The following is a 26,040-nucleotide window of genomic DNA, read 5'->3' on the forward strand; positions in this document are numbered from 1 at the left end:
TCCACGAATAGTGTAGTCAATAAAATTTTTATCAGCTACACAGTCAATAAGAGAAGGTTTCCTGGCTCGCGCCGGGTCCAGGAGCTACCCTTGCTGTGCCTCTGCAGTTTAAATGTATAAAGAGCTGGGATGTCTGTGCTCTGATACAGAGACAGCAAGTAGGGTGGGGGGGAAGCGAGCAGACTTCTTGACTACTCGCTTACATCCCTAACACACACCAAAAATAGATGGAAGCTTGCACATTACAACTCAAAATAGTGGAGCAGCAAAATACCTTGGGCTAGTGGGTATACCCTACACAGGGAGAAAGCCTGACTAATTTATCAAGAAACTGACTGTATAGAGTTCCTGCCCATCTCTGAGACACTGTATGGTATCCACAAGGTTCAAGAGGATAAGTGGATATCAATCCTCTTGATCAGATTAACTAACTGAAAAGTCAAGATGAGTTTTAAATCATACAGGAGGGTGATGCTAAGATGCATATAAAGAAAAAGTATTGAAAAGGTTTAAGATCACACCTGTGTCCTATTGCTTTGAAGTTTAGAAATCTTAAAGTATTTGACAGTATCACCTATATCGAATATGCACATAAAATGTGTAATTTTATTTTAAAAAATGGATAATAGGGTCAGGGTTGAAGGTGACTATGAAAAACTGATCTGATGGTGCAGGAGAAGTTATTATGGGTAGTTACAGAGGAGGTGAAGACAGCCCTTCGAGACAACCTTCCACAGTTTTGGAACCTGCTGATGAATTCCTGATATGTTGAGTCAAGGGTAGGGATGTTAATGGTTAACTGGTAAGCCTCACCCTGAGCCAGGGCGAGGCTTACCAATTATGGTGGCAGCTGGAGTAGCCCCTCATCCTTCACAGACAAGGAGCTGCTCCAGTCCCAGGGGGCCTGCCACTGGCAGGGGGTATCCCAGCCTGCCCTGTTTAATTGGTTAACTAATTAAATGGGATTTTACATCCCTAGTCAAAGGTTGGGAGGAGGCAAAGTATAGGTGATCTGATCAGGCTTCCAGCTATGAACTTGTCAATATTCAGATGACACCTATACACTTGACACGAGCTGGTCCCTAGTTTGCTAGCATTGCAGGGCACACTGGCTGAATGAAGACCAAGTTGAAACTGCCTAACTAACTTTCACTTTGGGCTGTAAATTTCACTGTAAATCTTCAGAAATGAAAAGCTATTCTACCAACTCAACACACAGGAGCCCAGGGCAGTAACAAGAACTCTCAGTAGAACTCTGTCTGACCCTCTACCCATCACTCACACAGATGCAGAAGCAGGCAATCCCTCTGGTGGCTGCTAGATGGCGCTGCAACCTTGCACTTTCCCAGTCTTCAGATTATCCAATCGCATCAATCCCAATTACATCGGATATGGGGCTCTGCTGTATTTCTTTTTTCGCATGATCATTCCTACTTCTCAAAGTAAACTGTGAGATGAGCTAATCTGCACTTGCTGTAAAATGTATCGGGCTAACATTTATGTATAACTAATTTAGTCTGCCTTTTCTTTTTTCATCTTGGCATTCTATTGAGAAGTGATTTCCCACAGCTAGAAAGGTGATCATTGCAAAACAGAAATCCACTCATCCTAAAAATTTAGGGTCAACTCTCTATAGGACTAGAGGGCTTCTCAAGGACCTAATCATTAAGGCTACGTCTACACTGTGGGTGTTTTACGGAAGAGGAAATGCAAATGCAGCATTCATTTGCATATCTTCTGATCTTTTTTGCGGAAGAGGTTTTTGTGATAAAAAGCCCTGTGTAGACAGACCATTTGTCAGAAGAAACACTTTTGCGCAAGAGCCTGTAAATCTCATTTTTTGAGGAATAAGGGATCTTGCGCAAAATGTTTTTTTTCCCGACAAATGGCCCCGTCTACACAGGGCTTTTAATCACAAAAACCTCTTCTGCAAAAATCATGGGAAGATATGCAAATAATAGTGAGATATGCAAATGAGCATTCCATTTGCATTTCCTCTTCCGCAAAACACCCACAGTGTAGACGTAGCCTAAAAGTAGTGTTTAATGTTCAACTCCTTTCTTCTCTTCATTCTTGGCAGCTCCTACTGTGGCATTTCACTTTTGTCTCCTTTCAAAGCCAAAATAGATGCAATTATACAGCTGGAACAACAATTCAGTACTGAGTCTTGATTTCTAAGCTGCTAGTTCAGTCAATTTACTGCTGGTCACAGCACTGGAGCAGTACAGTGCTTTTCTTAGGGGGAAAATGCTGGTACCAGCAACCGAAAATACTTACTTTCTTCATCAATTTTTAGTTCTTCATTGTTTTTTATCTTCTCTGCAACCTCTTTTTCATTAAAGCCCTTGCTTGCCAAAAACTTTATTTTATACTCATCCCAGGATACGTGACCTGAAAGACAGAGTCATATCTCAGATGTGACAAATTATAACACTTCAATATCCAATTTTGGTCTTGTTTCCTTTGAAATCATTTGTGAAATCACATCTCACATCTGCAAGAGCCACATCCATTCACATTTACTAATAACTATCCAACACCTGTGCATAACTATGAACAGGGATGTGGCAATAACACCTCCCAACCACTCCTCAAAGTTGGCTAAGTTTCCTTTCCACAAAGGTAAGGCCTGAGATATTCCTATGATTGTCCACGTCAACTGTCAAAATTATATCTTTGCTCCTAAACAGGAGCTCAAATGTATTACCATAACATAAGAACGGCTATACTGGGTCAGACCAAAGGGCCATCCAGCCCAGTATCCTTTGTGCCAACAGGGGCCAATGCCAGGTGCCCCAGAGGAAGTCAACCGAAGAGGTAATGATCAAGCAATCTCTCTCCTGCCATCCATCTCCACCCTCTGACAAACAGAGGCTAGGGACACCATTCCTTACCCATCCTGGCTAATAGCCATTAATGGACCTAATCTCCATGAATTTATCTAGTTCTTTTTTAAACCCTGTCAAAGTCCTAGCCTTCACAACCTCCTCAGGCAAGGAGTTCCACAGGTTGACTGCGCTGTGTGAAGAATTTCCTTTTATTTGTTTTAAACCTGCTGCCTGTTAATTTTATTTGGTGGAATTAATATATGTTTTTATATTAAGTTCTTATATTATGGGAACAAGTAAATAACTTTTCCTTGTTCACTTTCTCCACACCACTTATGATTTTATAGACCTCTATTATATCCCCCCTTAGTCTCCTCTTTTCCAAGCTGAAAAATCCTAGTTTCTCTAATCACTCCTCAGATGGGACCCGTTCCAAACACTAATCATTTTAGTTGCCCTTTTCTGGACCTTTTCTAATGCCAGTATATCTTTTTTGAGATGAGAAGACCACATCTGTACGCAGTATACAAGATGTGGGTGTGCCATGGTTTTATATAAGGGCAATAAGATATTCTCTGTCTTATTCTCTATCCCTTTTTTAATGATTCCTAACATGCTGTTTGCTTTTTTGACTGCCGCTGCACACTGAGTGGACGTCTCCAGAGAACTATCCACGATGACTCCAAGATCTCTTTCCTGATTACTTGTAGCTAAATTAGCCCCCATCATGTTGTATGTAGAGTTGGGGCTATTTTTTCCAATGTGCATTCTTTACATTTATCCACATTAAATTTCATTTGCCATTTTGTTGCCTAATCACTTAGTTTTGTGAGATCTTTCTTCACAGTCTGCTTTGGCAAGGGCAGAATTTGGTCCCTATATTATTTTTAATGAGCAGGGCAACCTAAGAATTCAATCTGACTGAATGACAACTAGGGATGTAAGAATGCATTTAAAAAGATAACCATATAACTCAGGGGTACGCAAAAGGACCTCCGCGGGATGGATCCGGTCCGCCAAGTGGCTTGATCCGGCCAGCAGGGGCCCGGCCGCTCCCCCTGTTCCTAGGCCAATTAGGGCCGGGGGCAGAGGGAAGCACACAAAGTTTCCTCTGCACTGCAAAGAGCATGCGGCACTTCAAAGCGCTGTGTGCTCCTTGCAAGGTAAGGGTAGGGTGGAAAAAACTTTATGGGCTCCTTCTACCTCCAGGTCAATCAGGGGCTGGGGGCAGGAGGTGTGCACAAAGTTTCCTCCGCCCTACCCCTGCCTTGCGAGGAGCATGCAGCACTTAGAAGTGCCACGTGCTCCTGGCAGGGCGGGAGGAGACTTCATGCGCTCCCAGACCCTGAATGGCCTTGGGGGTGGGGGAGCACCGGAAGTCGCCTCCCACCACCAGGGGCATGGAGCTTAGTAAGAAGGGGAGGCAAAGGGGCTCCCCCATCCCCAGACCTATCATGGTCTGTAGGTGGGGAAGCCCAGAAGCATCCTGGCCCCGCCACATCTGTTTGAGGCCCCGCCCCAGGGGCCACCTCAAAAAAATTGTTCCCACCCCGATAACTGCTAAAAATGCTAGTGATTACATGCTGTGGGCTCTGCACTATTAAGTAAACTTTATATTGCAGCGTCTGCAGAAAAGCCTCCCCTGGAGCAGGGCTACCAGCCCCTGCCAATCCCTCCCCTCCCAAGGAAGCTTCACTGCGGCAGTGAAGCCACCTCCTGGGGCACAAAACCATAGGGTTGCCAGGTGTCTGGTATTGAACCACACAGTCCTCTATTTTCACCTCCTGTCTGGTAAAAAATTCAGAAAATACCGGACACCTAAAATGTCCGATACTTTCTGATTTTTTTCCCCCAGCCAGAAGGTGAAAATCCTGGGCTGTCCAGCTCAATACGAAGTCAGCCAGGCAACCCTAGTGATGACCGGGTTCCGTGTGGAGCTGTCCGGCCTGGCGCAGGGAGGCAAGACGGCAGGTGACCGCCTGTTAGGGCCAAAAAGCCTCATCACACGGTTTTTAAAGGGGCCACTTTTCTTTCTTTCTTTCTTTTTTTTTTTTTTTTTTTTTGCTTAACTGGCGGGTTTTTTGTTGCTGCTGTTCAGTATTTTTTCTGAAACTACCTGGCAACCTACAAAACTGGTAAGTGCTGCCAGCCCTGCTCCTGGGGAAGAGGCTTTGCTGCTGCAGCCAGCAAAGGGTGCTGGCCCCTCCCAGGAGCCAGTGTGTAAACCTGCAGCGGAGATAGGGGACTAGCCAGGCCTGCAATTGACAGGGGCTCCTTTGACCAGCCGGAGCAGCCCCTGCTTGCAGTAGGCTCTGCAGGGCTGGAGCAGCTTCCCACCCACCCTAACTGGAACTGGTAAGCATTAACCATTTAGGCTTACCTGTTAACCTTTCACAACCCTAATGGCTGCCATGTTAAATTTCTTGTTCCTTTAAGTCATTAGTAGGGAATGTATGGCCTTCAAGCCAGATCTGGCGCCTGGCTTAATTTAATACAGCCTGCAGCCAATCTCTGCCACGAGCCAGAAGCCTGCAGGCTTGGTGCCCCTCCAGGTGGAGCTGGAGTGTGGCAAGTACCAAGTTGAGTGAGTGAGGCATATGTTTTGTTCTGGTTTTTTTTTTTGTTTGTTTCTCACGTTGTTTCATTTTCCTGTGGGTCAGTGGCCCCAACGGAAAAAAAAATTCCCCATCCCTGCATAAGCCTTTTGTACTACAGACTAAGCAGCTTCCCAGAGAGTGATCAAAGATCCAATAGCTACATTTGTCTGGTTAACTATACTGCTTTTGCCTTACAACATTATCACTGAATCTGCTCTTTGATTTCCTTAAAGTCAATAAAAGATCAACCCTGGCAACTGTGGGGAATTTTTTAAAACTTCCAACAGCTGCCAGCACTAGCATTTCTCAGCCAGCGTTACTAATGTTGGAAGCCTCAATACTGATATTCATTTTTAAATGAAGTAAATTTAAAGATGTTAAAATGCGATTATCTGGCTAATTGTAGAGTTGATACAGTTTGTATCGACTATACAATTAGGCAATAAGTGCTGCTATGCAGAGTTGCAGCGGGGGTAGCTCTAGGAGCTGACTCCAGCCAGAAATGAACAGTCCTGGCTCATGCAGGCTCCAGAGCCACCCATGCTGTGGCTGTGCATTTTAAATGTAATAAGAGCTGCTGGGCTCATTTAAAATGAAGAGGTGAAATGATCAGCGTGACCCAGGATTGCTCAGTCTCAGTTCGTGCTGAGTCCAGCAGCCACTCTTCACAGCAGACAGCACTGGCTGCCACGAACAGGGGCTGCTTGGTGGCAACCTATGTCCGCAAGGGAGCCCAGCTCCCTGCCTCTGATAGAGGCAGGCAGCCCTTCGGAGACAGGGCTGGGGGGGAACTGGCTTTTAAGCCAGCTCTCCCCCAGTGCTGGCTCTTGTCCCCCCCACTTGGTGCCTCTCAGAGAGGCAGTGGGGGTGGGAGGTGCCACAGAGAGCACACTGCGAGCAGGGATTATTTGACTCCCCGCTTCCCCCATGCTGCCTGCGGCACTTCTGATTTTGAAATATTCAAGAACCCCGGAAGGCTCTTTGTACATTTCAAAAGCAGAAGTACCCACAGTGGGAACGGCGAGAGCGGGCACTGAAGCAGTCTCTGCTCATGCTGTTTTCCCCACTGTGCCTCCGCTTAGAGCCGATTCCCCCCAGCACCGCCTCCTGCTCCGCTCCCCCCCACACTTGCTACTACTCTCTGATAGAGGCAGCGGGGGGGAGGAAGGGGAGAGGAGGACGAGTTGAGTTGCTAATTGACTATCCAACAGTATTTGCTTATCCGATAGTCGATTAGTCACAAACATGCCTAAGTCAATTAGACCTCTCCTGAGCAGGGTTACCTAATATATGTAGTGTTGAAAGTGACTGTGGGAGCAAATGACATCTCTCCATTAGAGTTCCCAACATTACTAATGTTGGTAAAGCTGAAGCAGAGATAGCAATCATAGACAATATTCCAAGTTTCCCCTAGTGTAGTCAAGTCTTCAGAGAAGAATCCTCTGCTGTCCTCCCCAAAGGATACAAATGTAAGGATGAAACAGGTCTCATGAACTTCAAAGGGTCTAGGATTTGCTTAGGAGAACACTTCAGAGCAATTAAATGTAGCCCATAGTCAGTTTGGCCTCTAGCTACGATGTTTTTAGAAGCCCAGAATGACTATTTCACAAGACAAATGTTGTTCTCCTACCATCACCATCAGGATCCACAGCTCGGAAGTGCATTTTGTTCTCTTCCACAGCTTCCTGGAAATGCTCTTCTGTCTTTTCCATGATCCAACGCTGCATCTCCTTCGCACTTATTCTTTTGTCCCTATTAATATCTACCCTAGAGGGGAAGATATGAGATCACTTAAAAGTCCAAAAATACCACAGAACACTAGACATGCCTCTTCACTGCCCACTAACAAGCACAGACGACAGAAATGAGGTGGTGAAGTTTAATTACAGAAAAAAAGTAAATTGCTCACTACTTGAGTAATGAAGTAATGCCAAACAATGGAATGAAAAGCAAATATTTCAGAGACAGTTACAAAGTTACTTGGGTAATTAAAAATGGCTCAACATGAAATCTGAATAAATGAGTGGGCAGAGTAAGACAAACTCCCTTAAAAGGATCAGTTATTTGCACTTTCAGACTGTTTAACTGTTCAGCACAGACATGTTCCAAGTACACCACATGGCTTTCCTTGAGTTACAGCACCCTTTCTGCTCTTCTCAAGCGAAGAAATAATATTAGTGGGACTGCCCAGTGCCCACTGAAGTAAGATGCTTGATTACCATTCATTATCCTGTAAGTTGGTTATTTCCAACATCTACTCATTTTTTAAAAACTGCAACTTGTTTTCTTAAATAAAGAAAGCACAGACAATAGTACGTTGCACAGTCCACACTATATTAACTCTAGTTTTCCTGAACTTAAGGCTTAATTATTGTTTCTGATTTTTCAGTTTGCTTGCTATTGCAGCCTTTCATGACTGTATATAACTCATCATTTCTTCCTTCCACCTGTTTGGCTTTCAGGATCTAGCACTTCTCCCTTTCCTGCTTTGTCGTCCAATGATTATTTTACCCCATGATCTGTGAAAGGGGCCATTGTTTCTACATATTTAAAGGATGGTTGACTGAAAAGCAATCTTACAAAAACTAAAACTGAGATAATGGACACCTGCTCCCCATCCTGCCCGTCATATCTCTTTCTCTTTTCTCGGACAAAGACAAGATATTTTATGTTCAGAACCATAACCTATACATTCTATCTCAATGATCAAATTGCAAGGTATGTGCCAACTTTGGCAATGATGGATAAGAGAACAAGAAGTTTACTCATATTTTAGAGAACAGATGAGTCTACACCATTGGCAGTTCAATCATATTTCAGTTGAACAAATTTAATATGAATATCATGAAATAAGAATACATATGATCACCCAAATGTCATGTTTAGAGTCCCTTTTCTGAACATCACATCAAGTGAGCAAAAATAGAAGAGTCATTTTGCTGACATTTAAGAACTGATTTAAAGTATACCAAAACCACCCATGTTAAAATTTTTAAGAGCAGTATTCAGACACAAGCTTCACTTCATCTTTCGATCTGTTTGCATCACTCTCTCAAGACGTCTGAAATTTTACCATTGAAACTTAGATTAAATATGTTCCTCCACCTTTAAATGTCAACTCAAATGTTAGCTTTAGAACAATCAAAACATCTTATCTTTTTTAAATGTTCACTGTATTAAAAAGTGCAACATTAACGTTTTTAAGTACTGGACTGAGTTTTCACAATGTAAGTACATGCACACATTAATAGATGCTGTGGCAAGCAGTGATCTACAGCACACCTAGTAAAATATGTTTATTGTACATGTACGTGCTTTATAGTTAAGTTTTCTGAGTAATTAGCACATTGTGATATTTTGGGACTGAATAAGTAACATAACTTTGACATTTCTCACTTGCTTTAGAAAGACCAAATCAGATGAGAAGCCTCTAGTCAATTCACATGACCTCTATTCGCTACAGAAATGTAATAATGGTTCCCAAATAAGATTGTCCATGTAGTGATTGTAAATGGACCAGTAACCCATTCCTCAGTCCTCAATATGGTATTGCTCTTCTTCACCACTGTGGTTCCCAAGAATCATCCAGATGCATTGATATAATGAATTTGGGATGAGCAGTGGTAAGGCTGGCCATGTTCCTTTATGGATGTCAAAAGCATATTTTTTAAAGTAAACAGTGCATTTACAACTCTATAGAACAAGACCTAGTCCTTGCTCTAAGCTTATAATCTAAGGGTACGTCTAGACTACATGCCTCTGTCGCCAGAGGCATGTAGATTAGGCTACCAGACATAGGAAAATGAAGCGGCGATTTAAATAATCACTGCTTCATTTACATTTACATGGCTGCCGCTGATCAGCTGTTTGTCGGCTCAGCGCGGCAGCCATGTAAATGTAAATGAAGCGGCGATTATTTAAATCACCGCTTCATTTTCCTATGTCTGGTAGCCTAATCTACATGCCTCTGATGACAGAGGCATGTAGTCTAGACGTACCCTAAGAGGCAGAAAGGACCATCAAAATAATAGCGTGTATAGATATCTTATTTAGGTAGCAGATTTACGTAAATCTGTACAAACAATGCTGACAAATGAAGCTAGTACAGTCTACAATTCATGAATATTTAAATAATAATATGGAAAGTTTTGCTCAAAGTTCTAAGACAGCAGATTGTTCAGCGAAAGGAGAATAAAAAAAAAACCTAGAAATTTATTTACAGTTAAATTGATATAGAAGAGTTGGATAGACAACTTTTTACAATTTCTAGAAGTAGCATGTGTAGCACAGATCATGAAAAATAGGACACAGCTATTGAGGTAGGTAAGGTTTTTAACTAAACAATCCATCAAATCTAAAAAAATCTAACCCGATAACAACAAGCAAGCTAACATGTTCCATGAGCTTCATTCCACTTTTAGTATAATTTAGTGGTTCTCAAACTGCAGTTTGGTGACTACTAGTGATCTGCAGCCTGAGCTCAGCCCCCACCCCTATTTCCCCAGAGCAGGGAGCCTGTGCTGGTGCTCCAGCCTCACCCTCCCTCCCCTGCGAGGTTGGAGCACCAGTGCCAGCTTCTTGCTGGGTGGAAGAGGGAGGGTGTAGGGAGGGGAGGGGGTTAGGGGCCCCAAGCCTTGTTGTGCAATCTGTCTCATGGAGAAGCGCTCCCCCTCCCTCAGCCAGTGGGAGCAGCGGGAGACCATGTTACACGGTGCCTTAGACCAGTGTGGGGCGCGAAGTCAAGTAAGTGCTCTCCCATGTCTAGCTCCCTCCTGTACCCTCCTCCCCCCTCTGAGATCCCGTACCCCCAGCCTGCTCCTGCACCCTCTGCTCTGGCCAGACACCCTACTCCCAGCCTGCTCCTCCACCGTCCCTCCCAGCCAGACATCCTACCCTCAGCTCGCTCCTCCACCCTTCCCTTCCTGGCCATATACTGCACCTTCCCTTGCTCTTATCCCCTCCCCCGGTGAGATACTCTACCTCCCATCCAGACCTCACAACTTCAGCCCCTCCTGCATCCTACCTCTTGCCCAGATCCTGCACCCTCATCCCTCTCACTGGCAGCCCTTTCCTGCTCACCGAAACCCTCATTTTTGTCCCAACCCCAGAAGGTCCACAAAATCCCTAACCCTGGAACCCCAGAAGAGGTAATCTGGCCTATGGGAAGCCCTGAATCTCAATCCTCCCTGTTCCTCCCCATCCCTGAGTAGAACTAGAGTGCCAGGGAAGTGAAGAATCTCAGTTGGGGGCCACATCCATGAGGTTTGGGGATTTTTGGAGGGGGGGAAGATGGTATGGTCCCCAACTGATTTTTCTGTGGGTCAGTAGCCCCGATCCCAAAAAGGGTTTCCCACCCCAGCCATAAGTAAAGAAAATATGGGAACATTTTGTTTTGGACATAAATTAATATTTTACTTTATTTAAAATTAAGTTTGATAAACTAACATGAGAAAGTTAAAGTGCTTAATCTATTTAATTATTTAAATTAATATTTCCTTTCTTACTGGTAAATTAAACTGTTCTCCCTAGTTGCAGCACTAGCAAAATGGCTCGGGTGTAATTAACAGTGAGTTTACATTCGCAACTGGTGGTCACCAGAAAGGTTTGCATTGAACTAAGTGGGGCCATGGGCCAAAAAGTTTGAGAACCACTGGTATAATTGTCAACATCTACCACTGCTATGGACAGTCTCATCTGCCTTCCCTTGCATAAAGGATAAGTGATGGTATTCTAAGTGAAAACTGTACTTTGGTATACTAGAATTACTTCAACATTATTCCCAAACTATGCTCCTTTTCATTAGTATATCAAAACACTCCTTTGCGTTTGGCAATCCGCCAACATAATCACTGCACTACTATTCTGCATGACAAAAATAATATCAAATGCCAGGTTTAAAGCATCACTGGCATTCAGCCTTTACTCTTTTAGTGCTTGGAAGAACCCCATTTGCTCTGCCTCGAAAAGGATCTAGCTCAGGTGTTTCACAGGAGAAAGAGAAAACCTGACCCCTACACTAAAAGCAAACAGGATGAAAGTGCTCTGGCTAGTCACCTCATGAACAATTTGTCAAGGATTTGCACTCAATTGCCAACTGTGTGTGCATATAAATGGGCAGGAAATATTAGCAAAATTTGAGCAGCTAGAAGCTAAATACTCATTTTTCAGACACACACGTAGTGGGAGGTCCATTACCACAAAGACATCCTGACTGGAAACCACATGTACTACAATAATGAAATGGAATTATTAAATTCAAACAGATTTAGTTTTTAATTAACCAAGAAATCCCACCCTTCACAACTGAGATTTGTGGTTTCAATTTTAGCAGTCTAGTCTATGGCAGCAGTTCTCTTAACTGTGGGTCGGGACCCCATTTTAATGGGGCTGCCTGGGCTGGCTTTAGACTTGCTGGGGTCTGGTCCAAAAGCCAAATTCAAAGCCCAAGACCCACCACCTGATGTCAAAGTTACTGGATCATCCCCGATGTTGAAGTTGGAGGGTGGGGTTCAGGTTGTAGGCCCCCAATCTGGGGCTGAAATCCATGGCTTTACACCCCTGCAACCAAGGTGATGGGGGTTGGGCTTTGGCCACTCCCTGCCCCTTAGGGTAGTGGGGTTCTGACAGGCTCATTTTTCAGTCCCTACTTCTGAGGGTCATGTAGTAATTTGTTGTTGTCAGAATTTTGAAAACCCTGGCCCTCTATAATAATTCATGGTATGGCCACATATTACATACTGCATATATCTTAACACACTTTTTGGCCCATCACGTGCAAAAATACTCACCTTCTCAAAGGAAATATTAAAAAATAACCAGATATGCATCACGAATTTTTGCATAAAGTGATCATTTTGGCCGAGAGTCCAGTGACAGATGTCATGACAAAATTAACCCGTATCCTAGTATAATTCTACCAGGACACAATTCAGGGATTTTTTTTTTTACTTTTGTTTTAGAGAAACAAATATGGGGTTTTTGGCTTTAACACAGAAATTCAATTTAGCATACGTTTTCCATAACAAAAAATTAAAGTAGTTTGTTAAAAGAAAGATTTCATTTAGCAACCAGCTCTCAGAGTTCATGAAAACCTCAAGTTTTTACAATAGGCAATTTACTGTTTAAAACAATTAACCCATTGGAGTATCTGAATTAGGGATGTGAAAATGTAAATGTGTAAATGGTTAACTGATGAGCCTGAGCTCATCGGTTAACGTTCACGGATACACACAGGCTCCCAGCACTCAATGGCTCTCGGAGAGCTGCCTGCTGCCCTGCGTCTGTATCTGATGCAGCAGCGCGGGGGAGCAGGTGGGAGCCAGTATGCATGGAGAGCAGTCTTAAAAAGCTGTCTCCGCACGTGCACTGGCTACTGGGGAGGCACCCAACACCCCATGAGTAACAGCTGAAATTTTCAGCAGTGGCTCATGTGCATTTTAACATCCCTAGTCTGAAGCTTGAAGATCATAAATTATTAGTTAATTCCCCCGTAGAACCTGATAAACTTCATTTTTAATCACAATTAAAAATAATTTTGCTCTTATCACAGGGAGAAACTGAAGTTTGCTGCACCTCTGTTTCCTCTCTCAATAACTGGACAGAAAAGAGAAAAGAATCTTTAATACCTTAGCACCATATCCAACATCCCCCAAAACCAAAAAAACCCAATAACCCCCACCACCCAGTGTAAAAGTACTGGAATGGTCTATTTAATACCTATTTAGTCAGTACATTTAGAATGGTTTTATGCTGGAGGTTTATCTTGTCTCCACTAAGTGAGATTAGCATCAAACAGAATCCAAGATTATGACAAGTACCCTAGAGTCAGAACTGGAAGGGACCTTGAGAGGTCACTGAGTCCAGTTCACTGCCCTCATGGCGGGGCCAAGCACCACCTAGATCATCCTTGGTAGTTGTCTATCCAACCTGCTCTTAAACATCATTAGTGATGGAGATTCCACAACCTCCCTAGGCAATTTATCCCAGTGTTTAACCACCGTGATAGTTAGGAAGTTTTTCCTAATATCCAACCTAAACCCTCTCTTGCTGCAATTTAAGCCCATTGCTTCTTGTCCTACCATCAGAAGTCAAAGAAAACCATTTTTCTCCCTCCTCTTTGCAACACCCTGACAAGCCCCTCCAGGCTGTTTTATTTCAAAAAAATATGGTCACCTGGGAGGGGAGAGGGACAGGTGTCAGGGTTTTTACTTTTTGTTTACTTCTCCATTGGAGTTGGGACACCTTCAGGTTTTTTTCCTCTCTCGACACTTCTTTTTTCCATGCGCCCTCTGGTTTGCATTACTGCGCCTTATCAGAGATGGTCTCCAGAGCAGCTCATGCTGGTTTGCCACCCTCTGCGATTAATGTGCATTAATTTTTTTAACGGGTTAATTCTACCCTGCGTTAATCGCAGGCGTTAATGCCCATTAATTGACAACCCAACTTTTTTTTTGAAACAGTGTCACACTGTTGACTCATATTTAGCTTGTGGTCCAGACCATTTCTCTAGTTTGTTCAGATCATTTTCAATTTTGACCCTATCCTCCAAAACACTTGCAAACCCAAGGAACTTAGTATCATCTGCAAACTTAATATGTGTACTTGCTGCCATCTAAATCACTGATGAAGATATTGAACAGAACTGGTCCAAAACGAGACCCCTGCGCAATCCCAATTGTTATGTCCTTCCAGCATGATTGTGAACCGTTAATAACTAGTCTCTGAGAATGGTTACCCAGTCAGTTATGCACTCACTTTCTAGTAGCCCCCATCTAGGTTGCATTTCCCTAGTTTACTGATAAGTAGGTCATGTAAGACCATGTCAGATGCCTTACTAAAGTCTAGGTATAACATGTCCACCGCTTGTCCCTTATCCACAAAGCTTGATATCCTATCAAAGAAAACTATCAGATTGGTTTGACATGATTTGTTCTTTACAAATTCATTCTGGCTGTCACCTTATTATCTTCCAGGTGTTCACAGATAGATTCCTTAATTATTCACTCCATTATCTTCCCTAGCATAGAAGTAACTAACTAGTCTGTAGTTTCCTGGGTTGTTCTTATTTCCCTTTTTATAGATGGACACTATATTTGTCCTTTTCCAGTCTACTGGAATCTCTCCTGACTTCCATGATTTTTCAAAGATGATAACTAAAGACTCAGATACCTCCTCTATCAGCTCCTTGAGTATTCTAGGATGCACTTCATTAGACCCTGGTGACTTGAAGACATCTGACTTTTCTAAGTAATTTTTAACTTTTTTATTTTAACTTCTAAATCTACCCCATTTCCACTAACATTCACTATGTTAGACATCCTGTCACCATCCATCTTCTTGACGAAAACCAAAACTAAGAAATCATTAAGCACCTCTGCCATTTCCAAGTTTCCTGTTATTGTTTCTCCCTCTTCACTGAGCAATGGGCCTACCCTTCCTTAGTCTTCCTCTTGCTTCTAATATACTTGTAGAATATCTTGTTACCCTTTATGTCTCTACTTAGATTCGCTTATTTTGTGCCTTTACCTTTCTAATCTTGCCCCTACATACCTGTGTTCAGGGGCGGCCCGTAAATATAGGCAACCTCGACAGTTGCCTCGGCCGCCACATTTAACGCAGTGCCCAATGATGACATCACGGCATTGAGGGCTATGGAGGCGGGGGTGCCGAACGCACATTCCGCCCAAGGCGCCAGTTGCCAGCAGTTCTCCTCGAGCCACTCCTGCCTGTGTTGTTTGCTTATAGTCAACACTTGTAATTTGACTGAGTTTCCACTTTGTATATGACCCTTACTCTTGACAATTACACAATCTTATTTATTTCAGGATTTCTAAAATCTTAGAGAAGAAAAAGAAGTTTATGAATACAATTCAAGGAAATGTAAACTGTATAGTACGGAACACAGCTTTAGAAGGCTGTACAGGCTAACATGAGCTGAGGAATTGTTAAAATACAATGGAACAAAAAGGGCTGTGCTGCATTGAACACAGAACTTACCATATTTTGCCTCTTGTCCCCATAATTTGTAATGGTTATATAATGTATGAATGTTTCAACAGATATTGCCTAGGCACAATTTCTTACTCCCTAGGTCTATTTGATGACTGATGTGCAAAATCATTTCAAAAGTGAAAGTTACATTTTAAATTCCAATTAGAGATACTCAGCTCATTACATCATTGAGCTTACCTCACAAGACAAACTGGACTTGATCAAAAACACATTAATTACAGACCACAAAAATGTCAGCTACTCTTTTGTATGAAAGAAAGGCTGCTTCCCTTATTAATTTGACAAAGCACACTTTGAGAAGAGTAACACTAGAGAATAATTGAAACAAGGCTAACCAAATTTTCTGAGATGGGAAAAATCATGTAAAACATGACAATATAACAATTATTTTAACAGATTTAACAAGAGTTGTCTGCAGAATACATTTGGCAGATCTGCTTTGGCTAAGTTTACTCTAAACACCAGTCCATTAAAGGAGCTTTACTTTGTAAGATACAAGAAATTCCAGGCTCAAAGTTGAAGAAAAAAATTTCTATTTCCCTGACCTCTGGTCATTTCAGCCCTGTTGTTGTTCAAGGGCAACACTAGTTAAATATCTGGCTACTGGGTCAAGTTATCTATTTAAAAAGACAACATCCCCCAATCGTACAAGAGATGGGACGGGGGGAATTAAAGTACTCCTAATCTCCATGTAAGACTGGACCTATACAAGACTACTCCCTCGTACAGCAACTGCTTTTACTCATTTGTCTCAGTTTCAAATTTCTATCTCAGACTTTAGGTTTAAAAACATGCCCATTTTGATAAGGGCTTAAAAGATCCAATAGTTACTAATTTATCCAGAAGAATGTGGACAGAATAAAAATCTCTAACTCTGAGTTGCCTTTTCAAGTAAAGGAGTACAGGTTGAACCTCTAATTCAGAACTCTCTCATCCAGAAACATGCGTCATCCAGAATGATTTTAGTTAGCTGGATGTCCACTTTTTGTGGGCGTGGCCAAGTTTCCCACAATCCCATAAAGTCTGTTTATGTCCACCAGTCCTTGCTCTCAGTGTTTTGTGCTGTTATTTAGCTCTAATTTACCCCTAAATGACCTCTAACAGTACAGTCTAGCAGCTTCCACTGCTTATAATATTGACCTCCCATGGTCCAGAAAATTCTCTCATTCAGAACTGGTCAGGTCCCGCAGGATCCAGACTAGAGAGGTTCAACCTGTAGTGTCTCACCTTTTTTCCTAATCACCTTACTAGATAATACACTACACTTTGAAGGCATCATTTCAAGTGACATGTAAACAGATCCCGGAATCTTAGCTGCTGCTCATTAAAAGAGAAATGCATTTTTTAGACATCTTTAACAGAGGCATTTTCCTTCTCCTCAATGTCTCTTTACCAGTGGATAAAGGAAGGTCATTTTTATAAAACAATCTTTAGGAGTACATCCAGAAGACAAGCTGCTTCTTAATTCCCCAAAGAATTTGGCGAAGCTTCTACTCTGATTTCATGAGGGAACACTGGAAAAGAACTTTAATTAGGTCAATCATTTCTAAGCTCAGGACAATGGCAGTCAAACTGTTTTTTGACCTGCCAAGGCAGCCTTCATTACAACAAACAGATAAAACCAAAAGGAGACTGCAATTTGTGACTTGCATGAATCACTGATCAACAACTGAATGTACTAATCAACTTTCAGTTTCATTATTGCCAGTTATTTAATACAGTCAACAATAAATCCTTACTTTGTAAACAAACTAAGTGGAGAGAAGGATTGGACAACAGATTAGCAAATTATTTTAGTTTAAGTATAGAAGGATAAGCCACGGTAACTACCATAACTACATAAATTTGTTAGTATTTGAAAAATACACTTTGTTTTAACCCTTTGACAACTGATGTTGAAAATAAATAAGATATTCCAGTGTTTTTCATTAGTAAGTTATGTTTTCAGAGCTGAGTGTGTTGCAGTGGCTAAAGAGACAAAGTTTTGCAGGCCATTTTTTTAGCTCAGCTGTGGATAAAAAATTTTCATCTGTCCAGGGCTCTAATAATAGGCATGGTGTTGTTACAACACACCACAGAATTATCCTGCCCCCAACAACTACAAATCAGACATTTCATGAGTAGATGCTGTTTGGTTAGGGAAGTGAATGCTAAATGAATACCTTAGAAGAAACCAATGGGGGGGGGGGGGCGAGAATCACATTCAAGATCTTTTTTTACTGCCATTAGAATAAAGTTAGAAGTACCAACTCAGTCTACAGTGTTATAATCAATAAAACCAGGGATGCAAAACAAAAAGAGAAGCAACTCTACCACCTAGTGGTTATGACAATTCACAGTGTTTTTATTCTTCGTATGTTCTAGTCTTAAAATTCACACAAGTGCATTTAAATTCACTGATTTCCTGGTCTGCTAAAATAAGAATTTATCTAATTATTGATTTGAAGAAGTTTCTCCTAACAGAACAAAAGGTGCTTTTTAAACATATACAAAAAGTGGGCAAATTTTATGTTTAACATGGGAGAGGGGGAATTGTTATATTAGAACAAATGTTCAACTACTCTGAGAAACTTGAAGTACGGATATTTAGTATGTCACAAATTAAATGTTATACCTTCTCTTTCCTTATACTTCCCTTTTTAAGCTGTCGGACATTGTGTACAACATATATTTAACTGCTGCAGCAACAGAATTCTGTACACTCTCCCAGAACACATGAAGAATGAAAAAAAAAATTGAGAAATGATTTCAATTTTTAAAGGCTTGGGGATAGACCAAGATACTAAGGTGTCAGGAGTAATTTAAGGTTTTTTTTTCTTTTATATATTTAAATAGAGTTTGACATACTATCAACTCAAGGGCTTTTGAACAGAAAGTGACCATGTGCAATGGAAAAGTGAGCTTTTTGTGGAGTTCATCTTTTTTGTCCAGATTTTATCAGCAATATTTTCTTTTCCCTTGCTAGTATTTCTGTGGATCATATCTGAAGGGAAGTATGTCCAGGCCCAATAGCAGCTCTAAACAAACTGAGCAACACAAAAAATGAACTGAATTGCCCACAGCCACAATGCAGCTCCAGGTGCGGAATCTAGAACAGAACTCACATTTTCCAATTTAAAGTGCCCTGTCCTTTGGAAAGCTGTGCTGCACTAATGCATGAAAGGAGAAAGTGAGCCTGACTATACCCAAAGCACTCAAAAAGTAAAGAAGCTTGGAAGGGGGAAAAAACACTCCTAAATCTTTCAAATTTTAGTAATCCAAGCAGTTATTCAACAGTATGTGTTTACACGTGAGAATTTCATTTTCTGTGGGGGATTTTACTAACAATCTAATGCTCCAATCCTGAAAGCTGATTAATGTGGTTCTGCACAGGCACTGGAGGTGGGGAGAACCTCACACGTTAAGTCCCACTGTTTAGTTTAAAGGGTTGGGACTTAAGTTAGTTGTATGTAATGCTTTAGGCAAATTTGATCATTCCTCTTACTGTGATCTCCCTCCCCCCCCCCCAAAAAAAAACCCTTTCAAAGAAGTGTAATGAAGGTAGAGAAAGAATTATAGAGTCAAAAAAAATGAACACAGTCTGTCAAGAACAATGTGCATCAGTCCTTCTATGACATAACTTACTTTGAAAATATGGCCATAAGCTTCCTTCTGTTCCTTCTTGGCTCAGAATCTTCATCAAACTCTTCCATCTCTTTTCCTAGAAAAACCTCTTGATGAAACTCCTTGTTAAGATGTCCATCCATCTCCATTTTGACCCCATTTAGGTGGTCTGGAGGCAAGATTTCATTCTCATCTTTGCTGTCAACCACTTTCTCTTTTAAGGCAGAATTGTTTGCAGGCCTGGCATAGACATCCATCAGCAGGAACACAAGCAGGAGGGACAAATAGAGAGAACCCAAACTGCAGAGGAATGCCTGCTTTGACATCATTGTTGTTCTTCTTGTCCAAAATATTAACAAGTTAAATTATGGTGAAAGATTAAATGACCTGGAGATAGGGGGAGGGAAAGAAGTAGAAATAAGGAACCCAACATTGTAAAGTCACAATTTTACTTTAAGCGCCATTCTAAAAGTAAAAACCCAGCATATTCTGTTGGTCAACATTTAAAAGCTTATCTTAAAAAAGACAAAGCTGTTTTGCACTTACAAAATTCAACTTATTCTAAAAGTAACTAGAGTATGAAGCAGGTTTAGCAAAGAAGTTTAGTGCAATTTAGTGCAAAAGCAGTTCCAGCTATTAAAAGAAAAAAGGGAGGAGAGTAAAATCTGATTGTAGGGAATGTCATGAAGTTCAATATACATGCATCTATTTCACAAGAGCACATGCAAGGATCAGATGACAAAGGCTGAGGCAAAAATGTTACATTACCAGCATAATTCTAGCATACATCAGACAAGTTTAGGGAAATATGAAGCTACATTCTACAACCAGAGAAAACAGTTCTAACATTTGGTTTTGCTCTGAAAATTGTCTTTTTAAGAGATCTCATTCCTTGATAGAGAGTCTCGACAGCTTGCCTCTAAGCTCCCCCGCCTCCTCCCTATCTTGCACTGGCCATGATGTGCTTCTTCCCACAGCTCCCCTTGGCTGGAAATGGCAAACTGGAGCCCATAGGAGTCACAAGGCTCCCTGGCTACGGACCCTAATGGTAAACAAAGTGGTGCGGGCTCGTTTGCAGCTTTCCCAAAGCAGGCCTATGGCTCACTTTGAGGAATGCTGATATAGGCAGATGTTTGTGTTTGCACAGAACATCACTTGCAGTCAAATGAGGCACTGCACGGGCATAAAACTCACTGAAGAACTACGGCCTAAGGTCCCAATCTTGCAAACACATGTATATGCAACGTAAGAAGGGCCTCAGTATCAGACCGATGATCCAATCTCCACCAAGTGGTCCATTCCCTATCATTCTCTCCCAGCTTCAAACAGTCAGAAGTGCTTCAATGGACAAGTATTTGTAAAATCAGGACCTAAATTAAGGTTTTATTCCTTCCTATTTCAGTTAGCATTCTCAATTCAGTTCAGCACTGAAAGAGAGTACTGATTCTAAACCTAAGGTGTGTGCCAACAGATTTCAAGACTTTTTGAGGGCAACGCATGACCAAATTACCAAAAAATATTTCTAGGGGTAGCAGAAAGAATTAGTTGGAAACAAAGAAGGATTATCATAATGCATTAAGTAATTTTTCAGACTAATACCACATTTTAAATCTGTCTTTACTAGAGCATCATGGTAAAAGGAGATTTAGCCAATTACTAAATGAAGTTTCAGACAGAATCCTGGTAGAGTTGTAACAGTATTAAAAGTTTTAGCAAATATGATGCAAAAGATTTTTTTAAAGGGATAAGTGGTGGAGGAACATTATACAGCATCTATGAAACGCACAGTAGTCGCCACTGAGGGAGGATTTAAGAATATAGCTATCTACACGGGAAAGCTACTTAGAGGGCACTCTTTTTTTAGTCAAAAATGAAAAAACCTTACCAGATAGCAGGGATGTAAAATGCATTCCAAAATGTATTCATGTAACTGCTAAAAATCGTAGCTGGGATGGGTAGGGAGCTGATCCAGCTCTTACCGGTTAACCTTTTACATCCCTACCAGATAGTCCCATCATCATGGTAAATTTAAGCAAATTCTGTTTGGGCTGATACATTTTCATTATAATTTTTACAAGGCTGAACTGAACAAGTTCATTTCAAGTTTCCCTTTTTGTAAGCTAACACCACGTTCTATCGAACTCTGAACGTTTGCCTTCCCTATCTTACTCACCCATAGCTCAACTGTACAGCAGCAACTTGAGGAAAAGCTGTAAGTATGTAAGGGTTAACTGAGGTTAGTGTTACCATGGTATTTCTTCTACTTGATAGACAACATTTACTACCCTTTCCCTTCCTGCTAGTTAGGGTTGATAAGAGCATGCAGCTGTACAAGAAATGTAACTTTCTAATGAATACTCTGTGTGTAAAAGTAATGTTATCTTCCCCTTTCCAGACACATAAAATATATATTCAGGGTCACATTCCCAACCCTCCTGCTCTCTGCTGTAAATTGCTGATTAAGGAAGTTTGTAGTGTGAGAATTGCATGCTTCAACTAAAAGTGCTGTAAACAGGGGCAGGAATAATTATATTCATTACAGTTATTACTATTCATTATATGGGTGTTATATATTACTAAATAAGGCGTTAAGGGAAGTTGTAATAGATAAAAGAATGAACCTGTGGTTAATTTATTGCTCACTTGGATCAGGGTTGGGGGCGGGGGGAGGTCTGAGGAAAAGTAAGAGTCAGCAATAAAGAAGCCCATCTACTCCATCCGCCTCTGGATCACCTTTTCTAACATACACAGCCACCTACTCCTGGGGGAATTCTGCACATGTAGACTTGGTGGTTTATAGAGATGTCGATTCACCAATAAGCAAAAGTTTATAGGTTAATGCCAAAGACCAGCGGCAGGCTTTGAACCCGTCTAGTAGGCCACGCCCCCAGCTTTTTTTTTTAGTCCTGCCCCCTGGGGGGGTTTCCAGGGAATTCCCTTCCCACCCACATCCCCAGGCAGCAGCAGAATGAGTGGTGAGGTGGCAGCTGGGTGTGCTGCGACTGGAGCCAGGACCTGGTGAGGCTGTTCCTACTGGGGCAGCCTCACTGTGGCCCCAGTTCCAGCTCCAGTGGCCGCTATGTGCCCGGCCAGCGGGGCCAAGCGCCGGGGAAAAGCAGCTGCCTCGACCAGCAGGGCCAAGCACCAGGGGGAAAGTGGCTGCCCCCAAAATCCCGTTCTCCTCACTACCCACTTTAAAAATACTGAAGTATGCTGAAACTTACATTCATGCATTAATAAGTGAAACTGAAGCAAATGTGCTGGTTTAAGCTATTTAATATAAATCACCACAAACAACTTTTACCCAAAATGAATTACTAAGAAATCATTAACTCTTAATCACCTAGCCAAAGAGAAACCAAGATTTACCACACAAAGCACTGTTATCCTTCATTATCTTCACATGCAGCTCTTAAAAGCTCAAAGAATCTTTACTAAGGTGTGAATTGACTAGTATTCCAGCTGGAGGAATATTTCTATTTTAGCAGAAATGTTTAGTTCTCTATTCTTATAAAAATAAGAAGTATTTAAAATTACTGTATTGAATATGTAAATTATCAAAATGAATATGCAAATGTTTAAGTGCAGGTCCACCAACTGTTTTTGAGTGAGTTGGTGGTCCTCACTATGAAAAAGGTTGGGAACAACTACAGGCAGTCCCCGACTTACGCGGATCCAACTTACGTCGGATCCGCACTTACAAACGGAGAAAGCCCCGTTCGTAAGCTGCTCCGGTGCCCCTGGTCTGCTGGAGACCGTCTCCAGCAGACCAGGGGCACCGGGCGGGTTCCCGCGCTTCTGAGGCTTTGCCAGAGCTGCTGCCGCTTCAGTCTGGGTGCCTGTGGTCTGCTGGAGACTGAAGCCGCAGCCGCGGGGGGGTCCCACGCCTCTGAGGCTTTGCCAGAGCAAAGCCTCAGAGGCGCGGCACCCCGCTGCCGCTGCGGCTCTGCTCCCCGTGTCCCTGGTCTGCTGGGGGGGGGGGGCGCAGCTAGTGTGCTCCCCCCCCCCCCCCCCCAGCAGACCAGGCTTTTGTTTTGGACTCTGGGGCAGAGCAGCTGGGGCGCTGCCGATTGGTCCTGCAGCACCGCTCTGGGCACTACTGGACCAACCCGGCAGCACCCCAGCTGCTCTGCCCCAGGTCCTGATTCAGCCGCTGCTGGTCAGTTTCAGCAGCAGCTGAATCAGGACCCTGGGGCAGAGCAGATGGGGTGCTGCTGGGTTGGTCCAGTAGCACCGAGGAGTGGTGCTACTGGAGCAACCCAGCAGCACCCCAGCTGCTCTGCCCCAGGCGTCCCCAAGTCAGCTTCTGCTGAAACTGACCAGCGCTGACTACAGGAAGCCCCAGGCAGAGTTGCTGTGCCCCGGGCTTCCTGGAATCAGCTGCTGATCAGTTTCAGCAGCAGCTGACTTGGGGACGCCTGGGGTTCTTAAGTTGATTCTGTATGTAAGTCAGAACTGGCGGTCAGTTTCACCAGTGTCTGAATCTGGACGCCAGTTCCGACTTACATACAGATTCAACTTAAGAACAAACCTACAGTCCCTATCTTGTACGTAACCCTGCCTGTACATGCATTTCCACCCCCACCCTCTGAGAGCAAATTTTTTAGCAGGCTGGCCAGCAGGCCATCTCACTCCTGGCTTGCACTGGGTCCAGGACCTACCCCTGCTATGGCTCTGCATTTAAAGTGTATTAGGAGCCAGGCAGGCAGTCAGTCCGTCCAGCTAAGTTCCAGCTCATGCCGGGTACAGAGGCAGCAGCACAGAGTGGCAGGGTGCTGCTGGTCCCACTCACAAGGACTATAGAATAGTCAAACAAACAATAAGGTTAATCGACTATTCTATTAACTAATATTTAACATCCCTAATATAGTCACTCATACCTCTGAGCTTGCAGCATCAGTTATGAAAGTAAAAAAATTGCTTGAGCTTTGGCACCTCATTCATTACAAATTAAGCACTGCGTGTCCAGCTGCTCTAGGTGAGAAAGGCCAGAGAAACAGGAACTGGGCTGTTGTAGAGTTTTAACGCTATACTCCTGGGGGAATTTTTTTGTCATTTGTATGGTGACAAGTATTTTGAAATAAATTACCAACACAATTCAAACTGGTGTGATTATAGTGTTCATTTGACAAATAAAATGAGCAGGATTTAAGAGTACAGGGAATTTTTAATTGCTTTGTCACAGAATTCCCCCAGGGGTGACAGCCACATGCAGAGTGAGAGACAGAGAGTGTGAGTGTCAGTGTGAGAGAGAATAAGAACCTGGGGACAGGGAGCTGAAAGGAATGGACGAGGCTGGTCAAGCAACTAGGGGGGGGAAGTAACCCCCTGACAACTCCTGGTCCCATAGTGCCCCCCACCTCCAACTCACATAGCCAGCTCCAGACTCTTAAGCCTCCCTCCGCCCATCAGCTGTGTCAAGTTCCCAGCTCTGCCCCAGTGTCTAGGCTCCTCCGCCCAGTGCCCACAAGCCCAGGTGAGGGTCTCGGCTGTACCCCTCATCCCCCCCCCCCCGGCGCCTCCAAGCACAGGTGGGGGGGTCTCGCCTGTGCCCCTCCCGCGCGCCCGAAGCCCAGACGAGGGGTAGAAGGGCGCGGCTCCCCCCCGCTTCGCGGTAGGCATCTCCGGACAGTACCTCTGCGGGATGCGGCCAGGCTCCTCATGCCCCTCCGCGCCGCTGGCCCCCGCCCCCGCCTGGCGCTTCTCCGAAAGCCCCTCGGCAGCAGCCGCTGAGGGGTGACAGGAAACCGGAAGTGCCACTCACCACTAACGCCAGGCCCCGGGGCTTCCCGACCGCCTGAGTGGCGGAAAGGAGCCACAGCGCAGGGGCGGGGACCAAACGCACAGAGAGGTCTCGCTGCTGGGAGGAACGGACACCCGAGCAGCGGGAAGAAAGCGTGAGGTCAAAGCAGGCACCGCCAGCTTGCCTACGAAAAGGGGACCGCAGAGCGAGAGGCCATCTTGGATGAGGGAAGAGAGAGTGCGCCATATTTACCTTGGCTGTAGTAGGCGGCCATCTTTGTGTGGGGCAAAGAGCCCGCTATAGCTAGTACCTATTTCGTTTGGTGGCCGTGGGTGGCCATCTTTGATTGGGGCGGAGAAGCAAATGTTAACCTGGATACTGTTGGCAGCCACCCTTGATTAGGACCAGAGTATCCTCCAGGCGACTACTAGGTGACACTGCTCAAGCTGAGATGTTAACTATATAAAATAGAAATATTAAGAAATGGAATTTACCAGTTCCCTTACTCTCTGTAACATCCCCATTCCTACTGCTCCTCATCCTTCCTCTACCCCAAAGTAACAACAAAACAGCAGAGGCATTTACAAAACTCTTTTATTAATTTATTTCCATGTGATAGCCCCACCCTTTACCTCTTGTCTGCTCTGTTTCTTTAAGACAGTCTGGCGACCTAGACTGGCATGATTTTCCGGAAATGCTTTTAATGGAAAAGTTATCCGTTAAAAGCATTTTCGGAACAGAGCGTCTAGATTGGCACGGACGCTTTTCCACAAAAGCACTTTTTGCAGAAAAGCGTCCGTGCCAATCTAGACGCGCTTTTCCGCAAAAAAGCCCCGATCTCCATTTTTGCGATCGGGGCTTTTTTGCGGAAAACAAATCTCAGCTGTCTACACTGGTCCTTTTGCGCAAAAGTTTTGTGCAAAAGGTACTTTTCCCCGAACGGGAGCAATATAGTATTTCCGCAAAAAGCACTGATTTCTTACAGTAGGAAGTCAGTGCTTTTGCAGAAATTCAAGCAGCCAGTGTAGACAGCTGGCAAGTTTTTCTGGAAAAGCAACTGATTTTCTGGAAAAACTGTCCAGTCTAGACACAGCCTCTCTTATTTATGTGCAGTGCAATCAGACCTCAATTCCAGATAGGGACTTAAAGGCTACCATAATATAAATAGAAAAACTTAAAAAACAATGAATAGTCTAGCAGCACCTTAAAGACTAACAAAACATGTAGATGGTATCATGAGCTTTCATGGGTTCGAGTC

General features: G+C 43.2%; 1 protein-coding gene across 4 annotated transcripts in view; it reads right to left on the minus strand.

Moving 5' to 3' along the window:
• The window catches only part of SDF4 (stromal cell derived factor 4), a 48,329-nt gene extending 23,112 nt beyond the window's left edge, over positions 1-25,217 (minus strand). Inside the window, exons 1-5 of one of the 4 annotated variants that reach the window (XM_075906597.1) lie at positions 24,675-24,770; positions 21,213-21,249; positions 19,061-19,426; positions 7,056-7,192; positions 2,278-2,391 (exon numbers count right to left, since the gene is read on the minus strand). In XM_075906597.1, coding sequence (XP_075762712.1) covers positions 2,278-2,391; positions 7,056-7,192; positions 19,061-19,368 — 559 coding nt within the window. In that variant the 5' untranslated portion in view covers positions 19,369-19,426; positions 21,213-21,249; positions 24,675-24,770. Of the gene's footprint in view, positions 1-2,277; positions 2,392-7,055; positions 7,193-19,060; positions 19,427-21,212; positions 21,250-24,674; positions 24,994-25,034 lie in introns of those variants that run through there. The other 3 variants (XM_075906596.1, XM_075906595.1, XM_075906594.1) reach the window with 3 other exon arrangements.
• Positions 25,218-26,040: the final 823 nt, after the last annotated feature.

The sequence above is a fragment of the Pelodiscus sinensis genome, chromosome 23, assembly GCF_049634645.1.
Source record: "Pelodiscus sinensis isolate JC-2024 chromosome 23, ASM4963464v1, whole genome shotgun sequence".
Classification (NCBI taxonomy): Eukaryota; Metazoa; Chordata; order Testudines; family Trionychidae; genus Pelodiscus; species Pelodiscus sinensis.